Source organism: Wyeomyia smithii, chromosome 3 (assembly GCF_029784165.1).
Source record: "Wyeomyia smithii strain HCP4-BCI-WySm-NY-G18 chromosome 3, ASM2978416v1, whole genome shotgun sequence".
NCBI lineage: Eukaryota > Metazoa > Arthropoda > Insecta > Diptera > Culicidae > Wyeomyia > Wyeomyia smithii.
Window position 1 is genome coordinate 98599352 of NC_073696.1, and position 26451 is coordinate 98625802.

General features: G+C 42.7%; 3 protein-coding genes across 3 annotated transcripts in view; 2 read left to right on the forward strand and 1 right to left on the reverse strand.

Moving 5' to 3' along the window:
- Positions 1-4877: 4877 nt before the first annotated feature.
- Positions 4878-6285, forward strand: LOC129728438 (protein C19orf12 homolog). The gene is made up of 2 exons (XM_055686879.1): positions 4878-4903; positions 5762-6285. Exons 1-2 carry the CDS (start codon positions 4878-4880, stop codon positions 6171-6173), a joined length of 438 nt encoding a protein of 145 aa, XP_055542854.1. The 3' UTR covers positions 6174-6285.
- A 135-nt stretch (positions 6286-6420) lies between these two features.
- On the reverse strand, positions 6421-7767 carry LOC129728055 (transmembrane protein 183-like). The gene is made up of 2 exons (XM_055686426.1): positions 7531-7767; positions 6421-7466 (listed from the first exon to the last, which is right to left on the reverse strand). The coding sequence occupies exons 1-2, from the start codon at positions 7577-7579 to the stop codon at positions 6523-6525; spliced, it is 993 nt and encodes a 330-aa protein (XP_055542401.1). The 5' UTR covers positions 7580-7767; the 3' UTR covers positions 6421-6522.
- A 10286-nt stretch (positions 7768-18053) lies between these two features.
- The window catches only part of LOC129729754 (importin-13), a 38457-nt gene continuing 30059 nt past the window's right edge, over positions 18054-26451 (forward strand). Inside the window, exons 1-2 of the mRNA XM_055688572.1 lie at positions 18054-18652; positions 18707-19186. Coding sequence (XP_055544547.1) covers positions 18338-18652; positions 18707-19186 — 795 coding nt within the window. The 5' untranslated portion in view covers positions 18054-18337. The remainder of the gene's footprint in view (positions 18653-18706; positions 19187-26451) is intronic.

Below are 26451 nucleotides of genomic sequence, written 5' to 3' on the forward strand. Positions count from 1 at the left end.
AAAAATAATGTGTAGAGCAAAAAGTAAAATATTAATTTTACAGTGGATTTTATTTGCCATGCCATTTCAGGGAATTAGATATCTACTCATCTTTTTCAGATTTTTTTTGTCGCTTGTTAGTCTGTGTCGTTTGTTGAATAATTTGATCAATTTTTTATTTGCCGTAGTTTAGGCCAAAATTTTAAAGTGATAAACAAAATTTTCTCTTGGTCAACGTTATCTCAAGCCTGCTCTAACGCGATCATCGCTCCTGAATTATTGTTCCTGTAATCTACCCGGAGCAAACATTCAAATCCCGAACTAATCCCGACAGCGACTGAAAAAGTTTAACATGAACCGTCAAATAGTATCCAGCTTTCCACGAGCGGTAATGGCGGACAGTGCACGCCCATTTTGATGTTTTCTGTAGCTCACGGAATTTTCAATCGCAGTAACGGAGTAGAAAATATAACAACGTAGTAACGTAGCATAGCAACTTCAACAAACAATGGGCGTTTTGTTATTCTAGCTTCGTCGTGCGCATGCGCAGATCAAAATAAACAAAACTGTTTAATAAAGCTGCTGTGCTACGTTGCAAAACTTTTATGTTTTTTACCCCGTTACTGCGATTGAAAATTACCCGACCTACAGAAAACGTCAAAATGGGCTGCGTACACTGTCCGCCATTACCGCTCGTGGGAAGCTGGATACTGTTGGCACTGATTGGAAACAGTTTGACACCGGCCACACCAGCTTGAAATTTTCGTATTTGACAAAATAATTTTCGGTCAAATATTTTCCAAGTGTATTAAGTTTGACAAACAATTATCTTTGACCTAAATTTTGTCAATTTTATCTGTAAAAATTAATCAAATATTTGGCGCTTGGTCAACATGTTTAACCTATTATGGACCCGGTCCAAACAGTACTTTAGAATTTTTTCACGAATAACTGAGATAAGATAAAAACACTACGTCTTCTGTATATGATAGCTGGGAATGTTGGCTACAAAAAAAATATACTGGACACCCCTCCCCAACCATCCCGTAGGGTGGCTAGCGTTTCGCGCAGATGTGTTCAAAAACACAATTTTTCATTATAACTTTTAAAACTGAAAAAAATAATAGGAAGCTATTGATATTGATATATTCTAGTTACTAATGGATGACTTTAATTTTGTACCATTGATCAATACTCTACGAGCATTACAACGCCCGTGCCCCTTGATCGAAAATGACTGTTCGTTTTTCCGAACAGTGGTCCTATAGGTATTCACTTTGTTCACGTAGTGTCAAACGCAGTTAGTTGAATGGCTGGATTGGTTTCGAATTATTATTGTTTATGTGGACTAAATCTGTATTGAAGCTATCGTAAGTATCAGTTTCATGTCTTTTGATTACTTTGCTCGAAGTATATAGTTGTTATAATTGTTATAATTTATTAAAATTTATCTGACAGAGTGTGTGTCTTAATGAAAAACTTAATACTAATGTCAATAAACTATCACAAAAGGTTACCTAACGCGAATTCTATTTTTAAAAGCTGTGCCAGTTATATTAAAATCGAACGCATCTGCTACTGTGTTAAAGCTGGCCGACATAAAGCGTATTGGGTCGAATTGACCATATTGTGCGTTGCGTTGAGGCAGGTTCAACAGGGATCTTGGGCTGAGAGATCGTTCAGGGGCATATATATCCAGGTGGCCGAGGATTTCCGGGGCGTCGATTTCATTTGAAAGAACTTTACCAATGAATACAGCTTGCGCCTCGAATCGTATCTGCTCAAGAGTTTGCATTCCTAAAAGCCGACAGCGATCAGTGTAGGCTGGCAGATTTGAGGAATTGCGCCAAGGGAGGAATCTCAGCGCATATCGTACAAATTTACGTTGTACGGATTCAATTCTGGCAATCCAGGATTTGTGGAATGGACACCATACAACGGAGCAGAATTTTAAGATAGACCGTACTAGAGAGAAATACAGCGATCTGAGACAAAACGGATCACGAAACTCGTTGGCTATCTCAAACATGAATCCGAGTTGTCGATTAGCTTTAGCGATGATCTCGTTGTAGTGCAGTTTGAAAGATAGCGCAGTATCCAAAATAACTCCTAGGTCTCGAATTTGTGTCACTCTAGATAGAGGCTGACCGGACATAGTATAATCAAATAAGATTGGCTTCCTTGTCCGATAGAAGGAGATGACACTACATTTCTGAACGCTTACAGAAAGAAGGTTTCTAGAGCACCATAGGCTGAAAATATTCACCACTTGCTGGAGCTCAACGCAGTCCGCATAATTTCTCACGACTTTAAAGAGTTTTACATCATCGGCGTACAATTTACGGCAACCTTCCGGAAGTAACAAAGAAATGTCATTGATGAATATCATGAAGAGTAGCGGTCCTAGGTTGCTACCCTGCGGGACTCCAGAGACATTCGTGAACTGTGCAGAAAACTCACTTCCTATCTTCACACAGAGTGTTCGATTCATCAAGTAGGAACCAAGCCATTGCACGAGAATAGATGAAACTCCAAGTTTTCCAAGTTTAGCCAAAAGTATCCTGTGGTCTACTCGATCGAACGCCGCTTTCAGATCGGTGTATACTGCATCTATTTGAGCACCGTCACTCATATTTCTCAAGCAAGTTGAAGAGAATTCGGCTAAATTAGTCGTAATAGAGCGTTTCGGGTAAAAACCATGTTGGTCCGACGTGATGTAATGTTTGCAGCTGTCGAATAGGGCGTCGTTTACGATTATTTCCATTACCTTAGAGCATGCGCAGAGAGATGTGATGCCTCTGTAGTTTTTCACGTCACGTCTATCACCTTTCTTATGCACGGGAAACATAATGGAGGATTTCCAACTGGAGGGAAACACGCGTTGTCGAAGAGATAATTTGAACAGCAGGCATAGCGGATGAATAAGGACAGAGCCACATCGTTTCAGAACGCATGACGGAATTCCATCAGGGCCAACAGCGAAGGATAATTTCAGTTTATCAATGGCAGTAGTAATGTGACGGCTTGTTATTTCAAGCAGATTGAAATCAATAACATCTCTAGGAAGGTAACTTAAAGCAGTATCAACCTGGGCTTCGGAAGCAGTATGCTCATGAAAATTGTGCTGAAAGCTACGGGCAAATAGAGTACATTTTTCAAGCAATGTGCTGCCGTGACAATCACCAAGAAACATATCTACTGGTAAACCATCTTCTTTACGCTTAGAATTCACGAACGACCAAAATAATCGTGGATTCCGTCTGAGGTTACCCTGCATCATGGAGGTGTACCGTTTGTAAAGGAAGCGGTTATATTTTCTGTATAACTTGCTGATTACATTGAATCGATGCTTCGAAATTGGACAACGCGCTTTACAATAATGTCGCAACGCCGTGGAACGCTGTTTCTTGAGATGCCGAAGACGAGGATTAGATCAAGCGGGTTTTCTTAGAGGTCTTCGCGGAGGAACAATACGGCAGATTGCTGAGTTGATAGCACAGTTAAAGTACTCAACAGCATCATTTATAGGTGGGGAGGATTCCAAGAATTGTCAATCGATGCGAGAGAAAGCAATACTCAACGACTCAAAATCAGCTCTACAAAAATCAAGACATGGAACGTCACCAATGTCCTCAAATTGTACGGGTGCAGTTACATCTATCGTTATATCTAATGCAGGGTGATTCGTATCAAGCGGCAGTAAGGACTCACTCGCGTCAGTGAGTTCACATGAAGTGGCGTCATTCACTAGCACCAGATCTAGTAAACGATCGTAGTCGTTAGTAGCGTGGTTCACTTGGGTCAGGTTGTTCAAACTAAAGCCGTCTAGCAAAGCGGAACAGGCAACAGATATCCGTGAATGAATCAGATCAATTGAAGGAATGCCATCGCTCCCACGTTTCCAAATTACGCCCGGCTGATTGTAGTCTCCAAATAGAAACGATAGATCATTTTGGTCTAAGCGAGAGGTAACGGAGCAGATAGAGTTGATATGGTTTTCGACAGCGGTCATATCGGATCTACGATCGGGAGCAAGATAGACTACTCCCAAACTAATGCTGCGAGTTGGCATTGAGATTCTAATCCAGAGTTGTTCAATGGTGTCACTTATTGGAGCCAGGTCAACACAGCTATTAAGGCGTTTAGATACAGCTATCAGTACACCACCACCACGCGACTTGCAGCTGTTATGACGATTACGGTCGCAGCGATAGACAGTGAATAAACTGCCAAAAAGTTGTGCGGAGTCAATACGATCGTCGAGCCAGGTCTCGGTTAATACAATAATGTCGTGGTCACATTCAGTAGCCGTCAAGAAAAAGTCGTCAATTTTGGTACGAAGTCCACGAACATTTTGGTAGTAAATCCGAAGTCCAGAGGAATGGTTATCAGCCGCAAGGCTACGTTCTGCGAACACTGGCGGCGGGACGTCAAGTTGCCGAAGACTGAAAGTGCAGTACGGATCAGCGGAGGGAACTGAAGTTACGAAGTTGTACTTGCCGTGAGTAGCGTTTTGGAAGTCTCGTTCCCCGCTACCGCCCGTGGGACCGGGATGACTGATGAACGCAGGCAGGAAAGGCTCGACTACGGCGGGGGGGTCGGAGACTTCCATAGTACGTGAGCTAGTGCATCCCAGTGTTCCGCTAGTAGGTAGTGCAGTGTCGGGTGAAAAGTCGGCAGGTGGTAAACTGGAACACGGAAGCTGATCAGGTATGGAAGAGTTGCTAAGAATCGTATACTTGCCTGAGGATAAAAGTTGGGAGGCCCCTTCCTCAAACTCGAGCGCAGCGCCAGAACAACTCTGATATATCTATATATCTATAGTGAATTCGATCTTCACGGCAGCACATTGCTTGAAAAATGTACTCTATTTGCCCGTAGTTTTTAGCACAATTTTCATGAGCATACTGCTTCCGACGCCCAGGTTGATACTGCTTTAAGTTACCTTCCTAGAGATGTTATTGATTTCAATCTGCTTGAAATAACAAGCCGTCACATTACTACTGCCATTGATAAACTAAAATTATCCTTCGCTGTCTGGCCCCCTCTAGGAAGGTACTAGAGATGTTATTGATTTCAATCTGCTTGAAATAACAAGCCGTCACATTACTACTGCCATTGATAAACTGAAATCATCCTTCGCAGTTTTTTTTTTTTTTTTTTTTTTAAAGGTGGCGGGAAAATCTGCAAACAGACACCTGAGAAGAGAACTCAGGGTGTGGGGATGAGACTAGGGGAGAGATGCTGGGGTAGTTACACTCGCCCAGACACCTACTGATCCCTGTCCCGACCCACTAAAACCCCTCCAGTCTCCAGCCCTGGTCTTCCCGGAACGACGGTTAAGTATTACGTCGGGGAGTGGCTTTTGTGCGTGATGCACCCTCTTTACTCTTATAACCTCCTAGCTAACTACCTGGAGACTGGTAATTAGCTACCACTGGCGTGTTGGTGGTTGACCCGCCACACACGTTGCAGCTCCAGAACAATCTGAGAGGCGGCCGCACAGACCGCGTTCCAGATGTCCGGGTCGTCGCACATCCTCCGGACTAGATTGTCCGGAGTAGGGCCAGGCCCGCTCACAGCCATCATGTTGCTCCTCGATCTTGCGAAACGGGGGCATACGAAGAAGACATGCTCAGCAGTCTCCTCCTCCTCCACGCACTCGGGACACATGGGGCACACCGCGTGTCCGAACCTGTGCAGATATTGCCTGAAACAACCATGGCCTGACAGGATTTGTGTCAGGTGGAAGTTCACTTCACCATGTCGTCTCCCGACCCAGCCGGATATCTCCGGTATCCATCCGGCGTCCATCTGCCCTTTGTGGAGTTGTACGGGTCACTGTAAAAAGTAGTGCTAAAGGTGCTGCCATCTGTGCCGCTTCCTGTTTTATTGGTGGCCTCCTGGGCGGTTCCAAAGGTCTGGCATTGGGAGGAACGATTGGTGCTGTCAGTGCTGCTATTATGAGTAGAGGGCAATTCCGTCCTGTTAGCGAAATTATTTTGCACGAAATGAGTGAACGTGACCGAGAGCAACTCAAGGATCGCGTAGTATATGCTGTGCGAGACTTCCATCCTACCGATATGGGCGTGCTACTGTCGCTTCTTATGGGTAATAAGGAGGTCCAGAAGGCAGTACTCAATACCGTAACGACGTTTATAACAAACGAGATGGATATGCAAATTGTCGACTGATACTGTATTTACGGATCAACACATCAACTAGAGCAATGGTATGCACAGTATTTGTTAACAATGAATATTTGAATAATAAAAAGTTTATAAAAATGTTGGACTGATGGTTGGATGTGCTGAATCACCATTGATTTTGAGATGACGATGAAATTTTGCATTCAAATTGAAATTGTGGAGTTTATACATAACAAAACGTTTTATGACAACTAAATCAAGGTCTATATGAACACCAGAACGCAAAAAAACATTCTTGTACGCTATAATTCATTACAAAAATTTATTATGAATTGAAAATAAAATAGCTAACTATTTACAGTTAACAGCATCCTCAATCATTCAGCATTGTTGTTTAATCGTCCCAGTACCAAGCGTCCACTTCCTCCACCAACGGTTGATCTTGTTTTTCCATGTTCGGGTCCTCTCGGTAATAGTCAGGAGTCCACCAGTCCAGTACCCGTACTTGTCGAACCGGTACCAGGATAATTTCGGCCACAACTCGCTTACAGTAGTTGGCCATTTGCAAGCGAACCATATAATTCCGCATACCTTCAGCTAGAGTTTGCGTTAGGGAGCGAATGAACAGTGGTTCCTGGTATTGTGGAATGATATGTAAAGTTTCCGTTGTAACAATCAAGATCTGACATCCTTCCTCCGGATTCATGTAGATATCTTTTAAATAGTCCAACGAAGTTCTTTGTCCTTGCAGTGCGACAGACTGGGCTGATCGGCTTCCAGGGATCAGACGTGCTTTTAGCTTGAAGTAATAATTCCACCCTGTTTTATTTTTGCGATACCACGAGAATACCAGTTGCCGTCCGGCAATTCGATGTGGATCCGTGAAAGGCGCAATCGAAAGGCGACGTACAAACGGTGGATACATGTAGAACAAAGATCGTATTGTGCATGTCCGCAGCCCACGTAGAATACCCATATTTACCGGTTGCAAGCGTCGGGGCAAATCTTCATCACACTGCTTACAGTACTTCTGATAAAGATGGTGCCAAAATTTAGCAGACTGCACAACTTCAGCCGTTTTACGACATATGAGCGCAAAACTGCAAACATCTTCCGGTAGGATGTATTCCGATATAAGATACCAAATGGCGATAACATAATCAGAATAACTGTTCTCCTGTGGCGTATTGGAGACTACGTTTTGTAAACCCAGACCAATTTGATCTTCACCTAATTCAGAATCATGCTCCTCCTCTGTTACGTCAACTGATAACTTGTTGGCTTTGGACACACGGGTTGTGCTTTTCTTCGAATGGGCATAATCGTAGATGGAGATATCTGTGATTTAATTGATTGTAATTTTATCAAGTGATTCACCATACATATACTGCATGTTTCGTACCGCTTTTCGAATTGAGACTCCGTGATTTCACTTTAACGCAGACAGCCATCACGTTTAGCAAAATTGCACATTAATTATATTCAACTTACAGACTTTAATTAAGAATTTTAAGTAGTATAATACTTTACTTAAAATAGAATTAAAAAACTAATATTTACAATAATTAACAATAAAAGAAGTCCAATCGGGTTTTGTTTTGATTTTATGTTTGCTTTTCACACGTTCAATTGCAATCATCCAATAAATGGATTGACACTTCATTTATCACATCGCATAAATTTATTGTGATAATTTTGAACCTTTTAAACAATTAGGGTATTACAACCTGAAAATATTTAAAAGGTTTTAAAAATAATGTGTAGAGCAAAAAGTAAAATATTAATTTTACAGTGGATTTTATTTGCCATGCCATTTCAGGGAATTAGATATCTACTCATCTTTTTCAGATTTTTTTTGTCGCTTGTTAGTCTGTGTCGTTTGTTGAATAATTTGATCAATTTTTTATTTGCCGTAGTTTAGGCCAAAATTTTAAAGTGATAAACAAAATTTTCTCTTGGTCAACGTTATCTCAAGCCTGCTCTAACGCGATCATCGCTCCTGAATTATTGTTCCTGTAATCTACCCGGAGCAAACATTCAAATCCCGAACTAATCCCGACAGCGACTGAAAAAGTTTAACATGAACCGTCAAATAGTATCCAGCTTTCCACGAGCGGTAATGGCGGACAGTGCACGCCCATTTTGATGTTTTCTGTAGCTCACGGAATTTTCAGTCGCAGTAACGGAGTAGAAAATATAACAACGTAGTAACGTAGCATAGCAACTTCAACAAACAATGGGCGTTTTGTTATTCTAGCTTCGTCGTGCGCATGCGCAGATCAAAATAAACAAAACTGTTTAATAAAGCTGCTGTGCTACGTTGCAAAACTTTTATGTTTTTTACCCCGTTACTGCGATTGAAAATTACCCGACCTACAGAAAACGTCAAAATGGGCTGCGTACACTGTCCGCCATTACCGCTCGTGGGAAGCTGGATACTGTTGGCACTGATTGGAAACAGTTTGACACCGGCCACACCAGCTTGAAATTTTCGTATTTGACAAAATAATTTTCGGTCAAATATTTTCCAAGTGTATTAAGTTTGACAAACAATTATCTTTGACCTAAATTTTGTCAATTTTATCTGTAAAAATTAATCAAATATTTGGCGCTTGGTCAACATGTTTAACCTATTATGGACCCGGTCCAAACAGTACTTTAGAATTTTTTCACGAATAACTGAGATAAGATAAAAACACTACGTCTTCTGTATATGATAGCTGGGAATGTTGGCTACAAAAAAAATATACTGGACACCCCTCCCCAACCATCCCGTAGGGTGGCTAGCGTTTCGCGCAGATGTGTTCAAAAACACAATTTTTCATTATAACTTTTAAAACTGAAAAAAATAATAGGAAGCTATTGATATTGATATATTCTAGTTACTAATGGATGACTTTAATTTTGTACCATTGATCAATACTCTACGAGCATTACAACGCCCGTGCCCCTTGATCGAAAATGACTGTTCGTTTTTCCGAACAGTGGTCCTATAGGTATTCACTTTGTTCACGTAGTGTCAAACGCAGTTAGTTGAATGGCTGGATTGGTTTCGAATTATTATTGTTTATGTGGACTAAATCTGTATTGAAGCTATCGTAAGTATCAGTTTCATGTCTTTTGATTACTTTGCTCGAAGTATATAGTTGTTATAATTGTTATAATTTATTAAAATTTATCTGACAGAGTGTGTGTCTTAATGAAAAACTTAATACTAATGTCAATAAACTATCACAAAAGGTTACCTAACGCGAATTCTATTTTTAAAAGCTGTGCCAGTTATATTAAAATCGAACGCATCTGCTACTGTGTTAAAGCTGGCCGACATAAAGCGTATTGGGTCGAATTGACCATATTGTGCGTTGCGTTGAGGCAGGTTCAACAGGGATCTTGGGCTGAGAGATCGTTCAGGGGCATATATATCCAGGTGGCCGAGGATTTCCGGGGCGTCGATTTCATTTGAAAGAACTTTACCAATGAATACAGCTTGCGCCTCGAATCGTATCTGCTCAAGAGTTTGCATTCCTAAAAGCCGACAGCGATCAGTGTAGGCTGGCAGATTTGAGGAATTGCGCCAAGGGAGGAATCTCAGCGCATATCGTACAAATTTACGTTGTACGGATTCAATTCTGGCAATCCAGGATTTGTGGAATGGACACCATACAACGGAGCAGAATTTTAAGATAGACCGTACTAGAGAGAAATACAGCGATCTGAGACAAAACGGATCATGAAACTCGTTGGCTATCTCAAACATGAATCCGAGTTGTCGATTAGCTTTAGCGATGATCTCGTTGTAGTGCAGTTTGAAAGATAGCGCAGTATCCAAAATAACTCCTAGGTCTCGAATTTGTGTCACTCTAGATAGAGGCTGACCGGACATAGTATAATCAAATAAGATTGGCTTCCTTGTCCGATAGAAGGAGATGACACTACATTTCTGAACGCTTACAGAAAGAAGGTTTCTAGAGCACCATAGGCTGAAAATATTCACCACTTGCTGGAGCTCAACGCAGTCCGCATAATTTCTCACGACTTTAAAGAGTTTTACATCATCGGCGTACAATTTACGGCAACCTTCCGGAAGTAACAAAGAAATGTCATTGATGAATATCATGAAGAGTAGCGGTCCTAGGTTGCTACCCTGCGGGACTCCAGAGACATTCGTGAACTGTGCAGAAAACTCACTTCCTATCTTCACACAGAGTGTTCGATTCATCAAGTAGGAACCAAGCCATTGCACGAGAATAGATGAAACTCCAAGTTTTCCAAGTTTAGCCAAAAGTATCCTGTGGTCTACTCGATCGAACGCCGCTTTCAGATCGGTGTATACTGCATCTATTTGAGCACCGTCACTCATATTTCTCAAGCAAGTTGAAGAGAATTCGGCTAAATTAGTCGTAATAGAGCGTTTCGGGTAAAAACCATGTTGGTCCGACGTGATGTAATGTTTGCAGCTGTCGAATAGGGCGTCGTTTACGATTATTTCCATTACCTTAGAGCATGCGCAGAGAGATGTGATGCCTCTGTAGTTTTTCACGTCACGTCTATCACCTTTCTTATGCACGGGAAACATAATGGAGGATTTCCAACTGGAGGGAAACACGCGTTGTCGAAGAGATAATTTGAACAGCAGGCATAGCGGATGAATAAGGACAGAGCCACATCGTTTCAGAACGCATGACGGAATTCCATCAGGGCCAACAGCGAAGGATAATTTCAGTTTATCAATGGCAGTAGTAATGTGACGGCTTGTTATTTCAAGCAGATTGAAATCAATAACATCTCTAGGAAGGTAACTTAAAGCAGTATCAACCTGGGCTTCGGAAGCAGTATGCTCATGAAAATTGTGCTGAAAGCTACGGGCAAATAGAGTACATTTTTCAAGCAATGTGCTGCCGTGACAATCACCAAGAAACATATCTACTGGTAAACCATCTTCTTTACGCTTAGAATTCACGAACGACCAAAATAATCGTGGATTCCGTCTGAGGTTACCCTGCATCATGGAGGTGTACCGTTTGTAAAGGAAGCGGTTATATTTTCTGTATAACTTGCTGATTACATTGAATCGATGCTTCGAAATTGGACAACGCGCTTTACAATAATGTCGCAACGCCGTGGAACGCTGTTTCTTGAGATGCCGAAGACGAGGATTAGATCAAGCGGGTTTTCTTAGAGGTCTTCGCGGAGGAACAATACGGCAGATTGCTGAGTTGATAGCACAGTTAAAGTACTCAACAGCATCATTTATAGGTGGGGAGGATTCCAAGAATTGTCAATCGATGCGAGAGAAAGCAATACTCAACGACTCAAAATCAGCTCTACAAAAATCAAGACATGGAACGTCACCAATGTCCTCAAATTGTACGGGTGCAGTTACATCTATCGTTATATCTAATGCAGGGTGATTCGTATCAAGCGGCAGTAAGGACTCACTCGCGTCAGTGAGTTCACATGAAGTGGCGTCATTCACTAGCACCAGATCTAGTAAACGATCGTAGTCGTTAGTAGCGTGGTTCACTTGGGTCAGGTTGTTCAAACTAAAGCCGTCTAGCAAAGCGGAACAGGCAACAGATATCCGTGAATGAATCAGATCAATTGAAGGAATGCCATCGCTCCCACGTTTCCAAATTACGCCCGGCTGATTGTAGTCTCCAAATAGAAACGATAGATCATTTTGGTCTAAGCGAGAGGTAACGGAGCAGATAGAGTTGATATGGTTTTCGACAGCGGTCATATCGGATCTACGATCGGGAGCAAGATAGACTACTCCCAAACTAATGCTGCGAGTTGGCATTGAGATTCTAATCCAGAGTTGTTCAATGGTGTCACTTATTGGAGCCAGGTCAACACAGCTATTAAGGCGTTTAGATACAGCTATCAGTACACCACCACCACGCGACTTGCAGCTGTTATGACGATTACGGTCGCAGCGATAGACAGTGAATAAACTGCCAAAAAGTTGTGCGGAGTCAATACGATCGTCGAGCCAGGTCTCGGTTAATACAATAATGTCGTGGTCACATTCAGTAGCCGTCAAGAAAAAGTCGTCAATTTTGGTACGAAGTCCACGAACATTTTGGTAGTAAATCCGAAGTCCAGAGGAATGGTTATCAGCCGCAAGGCTACGTTCTGCGAACACTGGCGGCGGGACGTCAAGTTGCCGAAGACTGAAAGTGCAGTACGGATCAGCGGAGGGAACTGAAGTTACGAAGTTGTACTTGCCGTGAGTAGCGTTTTGGAAGTCTCGTTCCCCGCTACCGCCCGTGGGACCGGGATGACTGATGAACGCAGGCAGGAAAGGCTCGACTACGGCGGGGGGGTCGGAGACTTCCATAGTACGTGAGCTAGTGCATCCCAGTGTTCCGCTAGTAGGTAGTGCAGTGTCGGGTGAAAAGTCGGCAGGTGGTAAACTGGAACACGGAAGCTGATCAGGTATGGAAGAGTTGCTAAGAATCGTATACTTGCCTGAGGATAAAAGTTGGGAGGCCCCTTCCTCAAACTCGAGCGCAGCGCCAGAACAACTCTGATATATCTATATATCTATAGTGAATTCGATCTTCACGGCAGCACATTGCTTGAAAAATGTACTCTATTTGCCCGTAGTTTTTAGCACAATTTTCATGAGCATACTGCTTCCGACGCCCAGGTTGATACTGCTTTAAGTTACCTTCCTAGAGATGTTATTGATTTCAATCTGCTTGAAATAACAAGCCGTCACATTACTACTGCCATTGATAAACTAAAATTATCCTTCGCTGTCTGGCCCCCTCTAGGAAGGTACTAGAGATGTTATTGATTTCAATCTGCTTGAAATAACAAGCCGTCACATTACTACTGCCATTGATAAACTGAAATCATCCTTCGCAGTTTTTTTTTTTTTTTTTTTTTTAAAGGTGGCGGGAAAATCTGCAAACAGACACCTGAGAAGAGAACTCAGGGTGTGGGGATGAGACTAGGGGAGAGATGCTGGGGTAGTTACACTCGCCCAGACACCTACTGATCCCTGTCCCGACCCACTAAAACCCCTCCAGTCTCCAGCCCTGGTCTTCCCGGAACGACGGTTAAGTATTACGTCGGGGAGTGGCTTTTGTGCGTGATGCACCCTCTTTACTCTTATAACCTCCTAGCTAACTACCTGGAGACTGGTAATTAGCTACCACTGGCGTGTTGGTGGTTGACCCGCCACACACGTTGCAGCTCCAGAACAATCTGAGAGGCGGCCGCACAGACCGCGTTCCAGATGTCCGGGTCGTCGCACATCCTCCGGACTAGATTGTCCGGAGTAGGGCCAGGCCCGCTCACAGCCATCATGTTGCTCCTCGATCTTGCGAAACGGGGGCATACGAAGAAGACATGCTCAGCAGTCTCCTCCTCCTCCACGCACTCGGGACACATGGGGCACACCGCGTGTCCGAACCTGTGCAGATATTGCCTGAAACAACCATGGCCTGACAGGATTTGTGTCAGGTGGAAGTTCACTTCACCATGTCGTCTCCCGACCCAGCCGGATATCTCCGGTATCCATCCGGCGTCCATCTGCCCTTTGTGGAGTTGGACCATTCCCGCTGCCAGCGGAGCATCGAGAATGACCTTCTGGTACCTCGTATGCCCCTTGTGTCACGTTGGTCGAAACACTCTCTGTCCTCCTTGATGGCGATGCTGATAGGCATCATGCCGGACAAGACACAGATTGCATCGTATGACACCGTACGATACGCACTCGCAACTCTCAGGCACATGAGCCTGTAGGTACTTTCCAGTTTACCACGGTAACTGTTAGTACCTAGCGCTCTGGACCACACTGGCCCACCATACCTAAGTATGGACGAAACCACGCTGGCAAGAAGTCTTCACTTGCTGCCATAAACCGCTGAGCTATTGGACATCATACGAGATAGTGCTGCAATAGCCGATGAGGCCCTCTTACAGGCATAGTCGACGTGACTCCCGAACGTGAGCTTGTCATCCACCATAACCCCCAAGAGCTTCAGGGATCGCTTCGAGGTGATGGTGCAGTCTCCGACTCTGACCACCGCCTGTTGCTCCGATTTACGGTTGTTCACAACCGTGACCTCCGTCTTATGATGCGCGAGCTCCAGTTTCCTGGAGCGCCAGAATCTTGTACAGCGACACCGGTACATGGATGCTCCTGAGCGCGAGCGCTATGGAGTCCCAACTGGCACTATTGAACGCATTCTTCACGTCGAGCGTGACGATTGCGCAGTAGCGTATTCCCCTTCTCTTGCGCTGGATTGCTACCTCCGCCGTCTTGATGACGGAAGAGATTGCGTCCAGCGTGGACCTGCCCTTTCGGAAGCCGAACTGGTTACTTGCCAGACCGTGTACACCCTCCGTGTACCTCACCAGTCTGTTGAGGATGATCCTCTCAAGCACCTTGCCCGCGGTGTCCAGCAGGCAGATGGGCCTATATGCCGATGGGTCCCCTGGCGGTTTCCCAGCCTTCGGCAATAAGACCAGTCTCTGCCGCTTCCACCTGTCCGGAAAGAGACAGTCATCCAGGCACCTCTGCATGACTGCCCTGAACAGCCCGGGGGCCGTTTTTATCGCCAGCCTGATCGCCAGGTTAGGGATACCATCCGGTCCCGGTGCCTTGCTCACCTTTAGGGATTTGGCGATCACGATGAGTTCCTCATTCGTAACCCTTGCCTCCTCCCCTGCCTCGACACGGCTGTCGTCGCTCACGGATTGGATGCTCGGCAGGTTGGCCGACCATCTCTGGTCTATGTCTGAGATACTGGAACGTCGGACGTGAGACTCGACTGCCGGAGGCCAAGGACTTGGCTCGTGGCGTGGAAAGAGTCCCTCGATGATACGCTCCAGCATCGCTGGTGATCGCTCTGCAGGCGCCAGCGCGCCTTTAGTCTTGGCCATTACGATCCTGTAGGCGTCGCCCCACGGATTTGTATTGGCACTCGCACATAGCCTATCGAAGCAGGCCCTCTTGCTGTCCTTTATCGCACTCTTTAGCATCGATCTTGCCGAACTGAATGCTGCGCGGCGCTCTGTCCTCTCTTCTTCGTTTCGCGCACGCTGCATCCTCCGTCTTGCACGGAGGCACGCACTGCGAAGGTCGGCTATCGCGTCCGTCCACCAGTAAACCGGTGGCTTTCCATTCCTAGGTTGGCGAGTCCTAGGCATGGTGGCGTCGCACGCCCGCGATAGCATAGCAACTAGTTGGTCAGCAGTCGGGCGGAACCAACTGCCCCCCTCGCGCTCCCTTCTCATTGCCTCTTCGATCAAAGTGCGATGTCTTCCACCCGCGAACGGTCGGAGTGTTGGCTCTACCCGTCGCTTGCCGCCTCTCGTTGTTGTCTACACTATAACAGACCGCCTGGTGGTCGCTATTAGTGTAGCCATCGTCTACCCTCCAGTTCTTGATCAGTCCTGGGCTGGAGAACGTCACATCGATGATCGACTCCGCACCATTTCTGCTAAATGTACTTTTGTTCCCAACGTTGGCCAGATCTAGGTTGAGCTTTGCAAAAGCCCCCAACAGGATCTGGCCCCTCTGGTTCGTGAAGCGACTTCCCCACTCAACAGCCCAAGCGTTGAAGTCGCCCGCCACCACCAACGGCGTTAGGCCCGTTAGCTCCATGGATAGGAGGTCGACCATCTGGGTAAACCTTTCGGTAGACCAACGTGGCGGAGCATAGCCCCTTTGCGGAGGCGAATTGACTCCTTAGCCACCTCCACCCCGCACTTCGCTTTTAGGGCTTGTGCAATGTCGCACCCCTCAGTGATTTCGTCCAGGTTTTTAAGCTGGAGAGTCACTTCTGAGGTGAGTGCCCGCACTTGCACCTCTTTCCCTAGGACCTTTTCAGCTACCGTTTTGTAGGTAGCCCCCTTGTTCTTGGCGTCCTTCCGGAGCTCAAGTATCATCTCGCCAGTGCGAGATCGGCGGATACTCCGCACATCCGCCCCCAGATCCTTGAGCTGGGTTTCCCCCCTCATCTTCTTCAAGACTTCTGAGTACTTCGACCCATCCGTCTTGAGTATGAGGGCATCACCCCTACTCCGCGCCTTTTTGACCTTTTTTGGTCCTCTGGCCGCTCCGCCATCATGTCGCGTCGCACCTTCCCGACCTTCGATCGAGTAGACCACAGGATACTTTTGGCTAAACTTGGAAAACTTGGAGTTTCATCTATTCTCGTGCAATGGCTTGGTTCCTACTTGATGAATCGAACACTCTGTGTGAAGATAGGAAGTGAGTTTTCTGCACAGTTCACGAAGTCTCTGGAGTCCCGCAGGGTAGCAACCTAGGACCGCAACTCTTCATGATATTCATCAATGACATTTCTTTGTTACTTCCGGAAGGTTGCCGTAAATTGTACGCCGATGATGTAAAACTCTTTAAAGTCGTGAGAATTATGCGGACTGCGTTGAGCTCCAGCAAGTGGTGAATATTTTCAGCCTATGGTGCTCTAGAAACCTTCTTTCTGTAAGCGTTCAGAAATGTAGTGTCATCTCCTTCTATCGGACAAGGAAGCCAATCTTATTTGATTATACTATGTCCGGTCAGCCTCTATCTAGAGTGACACAAATTCGAGACCTAGGAGTTATTTTGGATACTGCGCTATCTTTCAAACTGCACTACAACGAGATCATCGCTAAAGCTAATCGACAACTCGGATTCATGTTTAAGATAGCCAACGAGTTTCGTGATCCGTTTTGTCTCAGATCGCTGTATTTCTCTCTAGTACGGTCTATCTTAGAATTCTGCTCCGTTGTATGGTGTCCATTCCACAAATCCTGGATTGCCAGAATTGAATCCGTACAACGTAAATTTGTACGATATGCGCTGAGATTCCTCCCTTGGCGCAATTCCTCAAATCTGCCAGCCTACACTGATCGCTGTCGGCTTTTAGGAATGCAAACTCTTGAGCAGAGACGATTCGAGGCGCAAGCTGTATTCATTGGTAAAGTTCTTTCAAATGAAATCGACGCCCCGGAAATCCTCGGCCACCTGGATATATATGCCCCTGAACGATCTCTCAGACCAAGATCCCTGTTGAACCTGCCTCAACGCAACGCACAATATGGTCAATTCGATCCAATACGCTTTATGTCGGCCAGCTTTAACACAGTAGCAGATGCGTTCGATTTTAATATAACTGGCACAGCTTTTAAAAATACAATTCGCGTTAGGTAACCTTTTGTTATAGTTTATTGACATTAGTATTAAATTTTTCATTAAGACACACACTCTGTCAGATGAATTTTAATAAATTATAACAATTATAACAATCTTCATGTTTAGAAATCAAGATGAATCGACGCCGCGCATTGACGATGCATGAAGTTTTTGCTATACTGGAGGAAGAGAGTGATGATGAAGAAACTTTAGCTATTCAACGTGTATCTGAAGTAAATGTGGTTTATATTCTCCCTCCCGTTGATTTTAAGTATTAGACAACACTTTCCAGCTAGAGCTCACGATGAAAAGTCAAGAAGATGCAGGCATTGTCACAAACCCACAATATTCATCTGTAAAAATGTAATGTTTATGTACATCCCAAATGTTTTGAAGCTCTTGAACCACATAAATGATAAATTTCAATGAAATCATATGATTCAGGATTCATTGATTTGTTATCACACATTGGCCCACTGTTCGGAAAAACGAACAGTGAAATACTCGGTTGTGGAAAGTCGGAAAATTTTTTCTTCACAATTTTTTTCTTGATGAGAACAATACAAGCCTGTGTTGTGAAAATCGCGTTGGAGAAAAATCAGGATCTAGGTCCGGTCCATAATGGGTTAATAACTTTAGAACTTAGAACTAATCAGACGAAAAGAAATACCTTTCACATGTTTACTTTGAATCTTACTATCATCTCGTCTTCTTTATTTTCTTTCTTCCAGTGACAGTCAGCCGGTTGCTGTCATCTCTGTGCTGTCAAAAAAAAAAGAACAGATCGAAAAAATTGCTTCCATGCTTGGCTTGGCTGCTGCTGTCGTTGTTGCGTACACAAGTGTCATTATTTTTCTATTTATAACAGTTTAGTTGCTTCTATTGCGTTCCATATTTTAGCTATTTGATCAACCGATTTAGGTTGTAATGAGTAAGTGAGCTCGCGAGGACTCTGAATGGCCGATTAGCCACGAGCAAGATTTCCCATCGCAAAGTTGCCAAAAAAGAACGGTACCTTTAACAATCGTGTGAAAATATAAAGGTCGTCAAAATGGATGTTCGCATGATCGAAGAAGCGGTTCTTACATTCTACCAGAGCGGTACTCACAAGCAAGAGGACACCCACCAGTGGTTGCAGCAGATTCAAGAAAGTCCGCACGCATGGTCCTTCTGTTGGGAGCTGATGCAGCTTAATAAACCTTCGGAGATTCAGTTTTTTGGAGCCATCACTTTGCACTCGAAGCTGACTAAGTTCTGGGGTGAAGTACCCAAAGAAGCACACAATGAGTTCAAGCAAAAGTTGCTTGAAAGTATAGTCATGTTTGGCAATGGTCCAAAGATTGTGCTAAGCCAGCTCTGCATTTCGGTAATTTTGATTGATTCTATTTTTTACAAGAGTATTCTAAACTTATGCTTCCAGTTGAGTGTGTTTATTGTGCATATGCTGGAACATCCCACGGTAATCGAGGAAGTGACCGGGATGTTTTTAAATGAACAACTTGGTACCCTATCGAAAAATACACAGCTCGAAATTTTGATGTCGGTGCTGGAGGGAATTCCAGATGAGGCCGAGTCAGTGCACACCCAGATTCCAAGATCGATGGTTCGAGAAGAACTGAACAAAAAAGCGGAATTCGCGACCGGGACGGTTATTAACTATCTGAGCGGGAAATTGAACGACGGCCGGTTTGACGAAAGCGAAATGAATGTCCTCATCAATGCAACCAAGTGCTTGGCAACCTGGTTGAAGTACGGCAATGTGCGACTCGATGAATGCGAAACGATGGTTCAAGTGCTGCTGAAAATTATTCACTATTGCTACTGGAAGGAACCGAAGGATGATGGCTGCCTGTCTCAAGAGGACAGTGATCTGGCGGAAACTGCCGTGAAGGTGTTGGTGGTAAGTTTTTCTCTGTGAAAGTGATGAATTTTTTGAATTTGAATGATACTAGTTTTATAGCATAAAGTTTAGCGTTTTATAAGTTCTAACGCAACAGGCAAAATACTGGAACCAGGTTTGCCAATGATCCACTTCATAGCCAGCATACAAGTGCTACCTATTCCATCCATTTATTATATTTGCTTAAGACGATAAACCTCTTGAGCAGAAGAGCAAAAACATTACTATCAGCCCTTTTTATATTTTTGATTCTGTAATGCCAGAAAAGGCACTTAACATGCAGACTGCGAGAAATTATAGCAAATCTCTGACTGGCTCTATTTTAATGATCAATTAAAGTCAATTTAGGCTGATACAAATTTCAAATTCTTTTTATGTCCAAGGTTATCAAAATTAGCAAAGGGGGTGGCAAAAAATAAATAACACTGAGACGAAAAAAAAGAAATATTTTTGATCAAAGTTTGTGTGCAAGTTATGACGTTTATAACTTGCACTCAAATAAATGTTGAAAAATAACACTTTATAATTATTATTATTTATTTCGCTTGCCTTTTGACGACACTCGCTGTCACTGGACTTGTTTGTTGCTAAATAAAGCATTTATGCTGTCGGAAAACCAATAAAATGAACAAAAAGGTTTGAGCTTTTTTTTTCTTCCTCTTCCAATATCAAGATTTTTGAAGGGGGGGGGGGTGTTGACATAAAATGAAAATAAAATTTGTAACGGCCTTAATTTGAATTGCTATTCTTATCAATGGCTGATGAATGACTAGCATATAAAATACAATCTGACAGGGGCGACTCGTGGCTTTTGAACCTACCTGTTCAACTACAAATTTTGAAAATCGCAGTTTGAGGAAGTAATCACAATCATGTCCGCGTAATCACGCAAGTCATTCTATTTGTTACTATTTGAAAGTGAAACTAAAAACCAATTAAATATTAATATAAATTTGCGATTGAAATATATTTTTTGCATGGCGTTCCCGTGTGCAATGCACAGGTTGCACCTATGGACGAGTCGCCCCTGCAATCTGATTTGAATTTAAAGTATCTATGATTTTTCAAGCATTTTTTGCGCGAAAAGTCGAGATATATTTTGCTCATGGTTATATTTTAATATCCTTTCGTATACTGAAAATGGTTGGGATTCAAAAACTCAATTTAACGGTGACAGACAATGCTAACCACCATCAACTTTTAAGAAAAGTAAACAGAACAGATGGATGTTTATTTATTGATTAACCCTCTAGTGTCCAATGCCGCCTTTTGGCGGGCTTCAGTTAAACTCCTAAAAAGCTTCAATAAACACTTAAAAAGTGTTTACAATGATTCATAGTGCTTTTACCGAAGCCCGTCTAGAAATCAACTTGGGCACTAGAGGGTTAAAATAACAGCGCTTATTAATGTGCCAATGAATTTCTTGTAATATTTAATACGAAAGAATGTATGTTTTTTTTGTTTCACGATTCCCAGATAATATTGTATGAAAAGTCCGTTGCCACAGATCATTTCAAGCACATTATCACATATTCAGGTTACGTTACTTCATAATTAGCATAGGGACGGACAGAACAAGTGAAAAACAACACACGTTGGCAGAGCAAGTCAATTTTATCCGCCGTTACCCAGAGACTAATCGGAATTAAAATGCATTGATTAATTTAAAGTGTCTTAGTATAAAACCAACTATTTTTTGGTGTACGAGCCAAACTCAGTAAGATAATTGAGTTCAACAAATAAACGAATTGATTCAAACGAAAATGAGAATACTCATTTGAATACTTTCAAGTCGTATATTGACTCTTTAGAAGAAAAACGGATGCTTTAGATTTATCAGAAATAGAAGCAATACAACAAATTAGAGAGTGTGTGCCGAAGAACTCTTTTTAGAATACTGTGTTTTAAGTAGACGAGAGGACACTGTGCCTGAATTTGAAGATCTGGTAATTCAACCTGGGAAAACCAGGGAAAAGTGGCCAGGTTTTAAGCGCTGATATATCAATCATTTCTTCCCAGAATATCTAGGTTCAGAAATTCTTTTACGGTTAAATGTATGTAACAAAAACAACCTATTGTTTAAGATACCCTATTGAAAAATTGGTAAATAACATCGATTGTCTAAATCATACCGGACAACCAATAACTACCTCTCTTCCCATGCACAGCCGAAACTAACGGTTGTCCGACTAAAGTGTCGAAAAATAAAGTGTCGAAGGATTTTCCCCAGAATGAACCATTCACCAGAATACCGAATCCCAGAATATACTAGTTACCAGAATTCTAAACCCCTGAAAGTACTAGTTACCAGAAAACCGTTCCCCAGAATGCCCCAATGCCCAGAAAACTATTCTCTAGCATCACCGTATCCAGAAAAAAACATAAGTATTCAGTTATTATATTGTTAACTTCCTAAATTATTCGACATTTTTTAATTAACACGTGCGTAACTGACCCCAGAGCCGGAAAAATGAAAAAAAATTTACCTGCCATTCCGCAAGATCTAAACCGAACTTGATCGAACTTTTCTCAAAAGATCATAAATTTATCATACTTTTTGGGACAGTAGGGGACATTTGTTCAGGATTTATCGAGGGGAACCGTGGGGTAAGTACCCTTTCAGAGACACAGGCTAAATTAAAAACGATAACGAAACCTTGATTCAACATATCAAGCTTTAGGTTTTTGAAAACTTGTTGCCACTTTGTTTTAATTAGATAGTCGGATTCCCTCAGCCGTACCAGTTCTGAATTGACTGTTTATCGATGACTGCAGCCCAAGCCGGGAAGCGTATAAACCCGGGCGCGACGGGCGAGCGGACGAACGGGTGGCCCACACGGCCGGATGCCCCGGAGTGCGTTGAGGTAGAAGCGCCGGCAGGTCCACGGCGTGACACCCGCGCGAACCTGGAGCACGCGCGGACCTCCGACCCGGCAGCCTTGTAGCCCGAGTCATCCCAGTCTTCAGAGTCAATCCTTATCCCGAAGTTACGGATCTAATTTTCCGACTTCTCTTACCTACATTGATCTATCGACTAGAGACTCTAAACCTTGGAGACCTGCTGCGGATTCGGTACAAGCTGTTGAGAGTTTGCGTGCCCCAGTCTTCGATTTTCAAGGTTCAAGAAGAGAATATCGACACAGCAATTTAATACCATGCTCTACCAGCCTGTCCAACCATATCTCTCGATGAAAGACTTCCATGGCTAGTATGACTGTTAAACAGAAAAGAAAACTCGTCCGATATCTCTTGTTGACTTCTCGAAGGAAAGGATTCATGTTGCCATGATTACAAAGGCACTACAGTTTCCGGTGTGCACGCCAATGCAAACGTATACTCAACAAACTCCGGGATTGTAACCGGATTCCCTTTCGCTCGTTTAATATATACTAGTGGATGTTGCATCAACCCAGGAAAACGAACGAACCTATACAGAGGTAATTTCTGCAGGGGGGCTGCCCTCCATATAAACTAGATATACCGAATTAAGATAAGAAGGGGTATTTTAGATTTCTGGTCAAGGAGCCTCAAAAATCAATTCGCTACTGTGTTTTTGTGGTTGACTTGTGATGTTCCTTCAGTCAAAAATGATTACTGAAAGTTCTCTGATTTTATGACTAAGGCCTGGTGTCAAGCGCTTACTTATTTACTCCATGAAAGAACAAATGTAGGTATTAGTTGATAATAAGTTGATTCAAATGATAGAATCGCAAAACACAAAACTTTTCAGGCTTTCAGCTCGATTTTCAGTTTTCTATGATTAAGCACATATGTATACATTTCAGATATACAAAAACTCAGTTTTAACAGCTTTTGCATGTTAAAAAAATAAGAATGCATATTTCTCGCCAAACATGTGATTAGGGCCCATGTGCCATATGTAAACAAGCCAAATTTTCTCATTTTTTGATACAAGCGAAATCTGCTTTTACCAATAAAATTTATTGATAAAAGAATTCACTCTTTATCAAAAAATCTTATTTGTACGAGTAGAATAAGCTTGTATTCATTGAAAAACGTGTAATTGTGTCTTGTTTACATATGGCACATGGGCCCTTTTCACATGTTTAGCGAGATTTCTTCGTTTCAGGATAACAGTTTTCTGGAAAACGGTATTTTCTGGGAAATAGTTTTCTGGGCATTGGTTCATTCCGGATAATAACTTTCTGGGGATTAGTACTTTCTGGGTAGCAGTTTTCTGGTGATTGGTACATTCTGGGATTTTGTTTTCTGGGGAAAAAGCTTCGGCGTTTTATTTTCTGGGGAATGGTTTTCGAGGAATTGTTATACAATCGAAACTAACGGATACAATCAATCTGACTTTGTAAACGATTCGTTGTTGTTTCATTCGAGGTCACACTTCCGATGCTTTTTTACTTTCCTTACCATTCCCTATTCTTCTGAAATCCTCCCTCTATTCCAATAACTGACGAAACCTTGATATATAAGGTACCATTCGAACATTTCACCCCATCATTTAGATTCCAAAGCTCTACCAGTATCATACGCACGCCATCGAGTTGAATTTCTCATTCGTGCGTTGACCGGCAAAGCGGACGGTTCTTTCTGAAACAGCAGGAAGCGGGTGGTGGCAAATATTGGTCGCTTATAATAGCGCATGCCATCGAATTGAATTTCTCATTCGTTCGTATGTACGGATTACTATTGCACGTGTGTGGGTAGCTATAGCGGGTGTTCATCGAAGATTTTTCTCGTTTATTCATTAACATTCATTAAAAATAGTAAAACACCTGAACGAACACGGTTGTAAATTCGACTTTACAGCAGCGATTTAAACTTCTCCAGCCAGTGTTTATTCATCAAGGAAAAATCACTGCCGATGATTGATTAACACTTATTTGCTAGAAACTTCATTTAGATCAAAACAGGTTCTTTTAGGTACCATAAATTATCGGCAAAGTTTTCTCAATGAGCATACATTTAATTTTCGTTCTTGTTTCTCGGTGCGCGGTTTTGTTTTTGTTTCTCGCACACTGAGAAAAAACAAACTAGTTTTTATCGTGAAAAATAAAACATTTAGAAATGCTTTGAATTATAATTGAAGAAGTTGATATATTTTTCTGTAACTCACCAAATAACAACTACGCAAAAAGCATGTCGCTTTTTTAAGCTATGAAACAAACGTAATTTCTTAAAATACATTCATGAAGTTATATGCTGGGCTGGAGCTAAGGTTGTTCTGAAGTGACAGCGCTAATATAAAAGATCCATTCTTTCGGTATATATTATTTTTTATAACGCTTCAACGTCTTCGCATTTAGAAATACACTGTTAGATAAAATTGCAGAAAATACTAGAGTTACAATTCCGTCAACTATTTGTTTTAATGGAATATAAAAATACCGTAGTCCAACGTCATACGGTCGATATCACCCTCCTACTCATTTAATTTTTGTTTGTTTTTTTTTTTCGCCCGGAGAGACGACTCCACCCGGAACCCTAACTCACAGATCGGCGCCACCGTCTTTACTTCCTAACGTGATGAAAGGTGTGATTACAGAGATTTTCGTCTCACAACATCGGTATCGGCTGGAATTGAATCTAGATCAGTTGGATTGGTTGTGAGTTGATCACTCTACAATCAACCTTTTTAATTCTTTCACCAGTAAAACAAGAACGTAGTCGAATCCTGTTGAACCCAGAATACGCCATGCATCATTCGATCTTGGTTTAGTTTTATCCTATCACCTTGAACACCCGCCAATCGGGCGTGCCTTCCATCGAGTCGCAAACCTTTACCCAGTTCTCTGCTGAATAATACTTTTACTGGTCCCTCCTCCGACATTCGTGTCACGTGAGTAGCCCCCTGTAGTCTACCATATTCTATCAGTTTGACAATATCCTTATTTTGATAAGTTTTACCTTGAAATTTCATAAACCTGCTACTCACTTAATTCTCAGAATTTCTTCAAAGAATGAAGCGTTCTACAGTCAAAGTGCTCGCCCGTTGGTCTTCTTCATCGATCAACATTCATGGTCGTGAATAGGGATGTTACGGATATCCGCATAAAAACGCATTCGCATCCGCATCCGCATCATACCATGCAGATATTAAAAAAAAATCGCTTCATAAAATTTTGCAGAAAAAATTTCCTTGGTGTATTTACTGCTCGCCCAAATAACTTTTGCACTGGGGACGGGCATGGTCATGTGTAACAAAAAAAATAAAACACAAGGGATGCTACGGATATCCGCATCCGCGAATGCGGCACATCCGCATGAAAATTGACTTCTGTAGATCTCTGAAAAATCACATCCGTAACATCCCTGGTCGTGAAGCACCATCGGGACAATCAGCGCCTTTTATATAAAGCGCAAGTTACGCGCAGACAGACAATGCCTATCTATCACAATGTGAGTATCAACATTTGAAAAAATTCCACGCTCTCTACTAACCATGTAGGTATATAATTCTTTTTGGTAGAGTTGATGATAATTCCAGTTCTCCCTTTCCCCCAAGGTATTCTACCACTCATCTGTCAAATAAGACTCAAAGAACTTCCACTCTCTCTCTCCACGCTGTACTTTGTTTTGGTAGAGTTGATGGTAAGTCGAATTCTCTCTGCTTCCCTCTGTAGCAATCATCAGACACAAATACCTCTGTCGCTGCTCTACGGTTAATACTGACAATATTAATATCATCCGCAAAGCCTAGTAGCATGTGAGACTTCGAGATAACGGTACCGCTTCTTTGCACGCTAGCCCTCCGTAATGCAAGAACACGGAAAACCGTGTTCAAGTTCAAATCTACCATAATTCGTTGTGCTTAACTGAGTCGTATGCCGTCCATCCTCCTCAATTTCTCTTCTGTTTCTGTCGACGGCTCTATGCTCTTCGCCGTTCAGCAACACCTCGAAATATTGTTTTCATCGCATGGTCACCAGTGTCTCATCGGTTATCAGGTTCCCTTCTCTGTGGTTCCACATGGCAGGGATTGGTACCATCCGGTTCTCGATTCCGTTTATCACTTTATAGAAACTTCTCGTGTCGGTGCCTGGAGATACTAACATTCGCTTCCGCAATGTTTCTTGCGTTGATGAAGTCTCTTTTCGGCCGCTCTAACTTCCTCGATAACTCTTCTTTATCTGCCCAGCAAACAAATTGGTTCATATAACTAGCGCTCAACTCTGTTAAGTGAACTATTATTTGATAAAAATAACCATTCACATTGCATTCTACACGACTATTAGGAATGACGCATTTTACAACTTTATATGACGCGTTAAATGGCTTCATATATAACC